Below are 3536 nucleotides of genomic sequence, written 5' to 3' on the forward strand. Positions count from 1 at the left end.
AGAAAAGTTTCTAATAAACAGATTGTATTTCTGTACTTACTGTGTACTTCATCATTCCAAGATTTTGTTGTTGCTGTTCTTTCCATGTAGAGTCTTGTATTATCTCTACTATCTACAGATGTTTTTAATTCCCCTTAACGCTTGCAGCCAAGTGTTTTCCACCTACCATCTACGCTAGATCTTTGTCACACCACCCTCCACCACCCCGCTGCAGCTTTCTAAGAACCAGGTTTGACTTTCAGTCCAGCTTTGAGCTCACTTCATCAGCAGGTCCTAACCTACAAACGTCTGAAAAGCGTTAAGAACACACAACATCTCACCGTGCCCCTCACCTTCTTGAAGTTACTTGGACAGAAAACTTCAGTTTACTTCCTTTGAAGTGTGACAAACACAGAGGTTTTCCATCTGCTCATCATATTTATGATAAGGACAAGACCTCAACAGCAACAAACTTGCAAGTCCAGTGGCTGGGTCACCCTTATTCATTGTAAAGGGGCAAAACTGCAGATTCAAGCTGCGAAGGGCTGTGCTGGAAAACTGCAGAATATTTGGGTGCCACAGCAAATTCACCAGCTTGTGTGAAACTTCCAGGCCGTGCGCCCCACACTGAGGTTCCCCCGTAACTTCCCTAAAGACGAGCACGTGAAAGGTAACTCTATGCACTCTATGATAAATGTAACGGATTCGTGCTCAATCCTGTTCTGGATCTTCAGCACACACTGGGTGGGCCAGGCCCCAGGCACCACCCCGCGAAGCAGCATGGGGAGAGCACCCACCCTCACCCCCGGCGTCCTCCCGCTCCATCTCAGACGGCAATCCACACACCGCAATTCACACACCGCTCCCCCGACCCCCGGCGTCCTCCCCGCTGCAGCTCAGACGGCAATTCACGCACCGCTCCCCCGGCGTCCTCCCGCTCCATCTCAGACGGCAATTCGCACACCGCTGCCCCGGCCGGCTCCGCGGCGCCGGAGCGCTGTCTCCTCCCGCCCCTTGCTCAGGCCGAGCCGCTGGAGCCGGGCCCGGCGGGAGGGGAGCGGGGGAGCCCGGCCGCTCTCTCCCTGCGCTGCAGCAGCAGCCGGGGCGGCCGCTCCGCACCGGGTCAGCGGGAGGGACGGGCAGGATGGAGCGGAGCCGCCCCGCGCCCCGCTCCCCGCCCGGCCCGGGCGCCCGCCGCGGGGCTGCCCCGGTAGAGGCGGCGGCTGCCCCAGGAGCGGAGCGCCCGCCCGCGGCGGAGCCGGCCCGTCCCCTCACCCCGTGTCGCGGGCCGTGCGGAGCGGTCCCGGCGGAGCGGGGCTGGCGGAGCGGTCCCGGCGGAGCGGTCCCGGCGGCAGCTCCCGCCGGGGCGAAGCGCAGCCCCGCGGGGCCGCCCCCGGGGGCCGGGAGCGCGGAGCCGGCGGAGCGCTCCCCCACCGGCCCGGCCCCACGGCAACCGCGCCCCCTCCCCGCGGCGCCAGGACAGACGGGGCGCGGGCGCTGCTGTAGGACTTTATTGGGGCCCGGGCGGTCACTTGCTGCTGGTGTACTTGGTGACAGCCTTGGTGCCCTCGGACACCGCGTGCTTGGCCAGCTCGCCGGGCAGCAGCAGCCGCACAGCCGTCTGCACCTCACGGCTGGTGATGGTGGAGCGCTGGCTGTACTGGACCAGGTGCGAGGCCTCCAGCGCCAGCCGCTCAAAGATGTCGTTGATGAAGGAGTTCATGATGCTCATGGCCTTCGAGGAGATGCCAATGTCCGGATGCACCTGTCAGAGGAGAACCAAGCACCATCTCACATGCCTGCCACCCCGCGGGGAGCACAGGCCCCAGTTATCTCACAGCGATCTCCAGAAAGTCTTAGGGCCAACAGCAGCTGTTCAGGCAGAATCACACACTGGAGCTTGTTCTACCTAGGAAACCATTTCTGATGTAGATCCTCCTCTTCCCTCCTGCCCCAAGCTCCCCACACAGACACCACTGACTCTCAGCTGGGGCTCTCTGTACCCACCCACTTCTTTATCTCACTGAAAAGCAGTTTTCCTTCCTTTATAAGGTTAAGATGCAATAGGCAGAAGTAACTTTACATATGAAGCAGTTTGTAGCAGAAGAGAAACATTTACTCACCTGCTTCAGCACTTTGTAGATATAGATTGAGTAGGTTTCCTTTCTCTTGGGCTTCTTCTTAGGCTTCCCATCCCCAGCAGCAGGGACAGGACCATGGCCATGCTTCTTCCCAGCATCCATACTCATCCCAGCCCCTGCAGAACACACAGGCAGGGCCAGTTCTGCTTATATAGCGGGACAGTGGCCCCAGGACGGGACACACACCTGTGACAGGTGATTCCACTTCGTGCTGAGTGAGGGGCAGCTGGCCCGAGAGCAGCCTGGAGTCACTGATGCAGTTACAGTTGAGGGTGACATGAGCAGAGGGGTGGGCAGGAGCAGCAGCATCTCGTTCACAGAGAAGAGCTGTTCCCAGGCCCACCCGGGGGCTGGCGAAAGGAAGGCTCCTGCTTCGCTAGAAGGAAGGGAACCAGCGCACTCGAGCTGTTACATCTAGAATCAAATGGCGGAACCAGTCTGCGCTATGGAGGAGATCATGTGGCCCGGGGAGGCTCAGTAACCGGGGAGAGCATTGGTCTGGTGACCGAGCATTGGACACGTCCCAACAGGCAGTGCCCCCCACTGTCCCAGCCCACCTGCTCCTGGGGGTCCTGCTTGCTGCACACGACAGGGCCCCAAGGACAGGAGAGGTGACGGGACGGGTGGCCAACACCCTGAGTGTGTGTTCAGTCTGTCCTGGAAACCAGCGATCACGCTAGTGATGGTGACTATGGTGCAGGAATTATGCTAAGCCAGGAAAAAAACGAGCAGCAACATGGTAGAGAAGTGAACAAAACAGAGAAAGTTTTCTGTCCCTTTGACAGAGGAGGAGGGTTTTCCCTCAGCAGGCACCACAACGATATTTCATAACAGAGGCCCCTCAGTTCCAGCAGGACAGGGAACTGCTGAGAGAGTCCAGCGCAGCCACCAAGATGCTGCAGGGAGTGGAGCATCTCCCGTGTGAGGAAAGGCTGAGGGAGCTGGGGCTCTGGAGCTGGACAAGAGGACACTGAGGGGGGACTCATTCCTGGGGATCAATATGGAAAGGGGCAGTGTCAGGAGGATGGAGCCAGGCTCTGCTGGTGACAACCAGGGACAGGACAAGGGGCAATGGGTGCAAACTGGAACACAGGAGGTTCCACTGAAATCTGAGAAGCAACTTGTTTGGGATGAGGGTGTCAGAGCCTGGCCCAGGCTGCCCAGGGCGTTGTGGAGTCTCCTTCTGTGCAGACATTCCAACCCGCCTGGACACCTTCCTGTGTAACCTCATCTGGGTGTTCCTGCTCCATGGGGGGATTGCACTGGATGAGCTTTACAGGGCCCTTCAACCCTGACACTCTGGGATCCTGTGAACAGGGTAATACTGGCATGTGCCTTTGGGCCGGGGACGCTGGCGTCTGCGCTGCCCTGCACAGTCTCCTGCGCCGGGGCACGTGTTACCCTGGCACATCCCCA

The 3536-nt window shown here is 59.3% G+C and overlaps 1 protein-coding gene across 1 annotated transcript; it reads right to left on the reverse strand.

Annotated features, from left to right (window-relative positions):
- Window positions 1–1507: 1507 nt before the first annotated feature.
- Window positions 1508–2228, reverse strand: H2BK1 (H2B.K variant histone 1; the record flags this gene model as incomplete). Its single annotated transcript, XM_080364257.1, has 2 exons — window positions 1508–1744; window positions 2103–2228. 2 exons carry the CDS (start codon window positions 2226–2228, stop codon window positions 1508–1510), a joined length of 363 nt encoding a protein of 120 aa, XP_080220383.1.
- Window positions 2229–3536: the final 1308 nt, after the last annotated feature.

This window comes from Nesoenas mayeri (genome assembly GCF_963082525.1).
Source record: "Nesoenas mayeri genome assembly, chromosome: 2".
NCBI lineage: Eukaryota > Metazoa > Chordata > Aves > Columbiformes > Columbidae > Nesoenas > Nesoenas mayeri.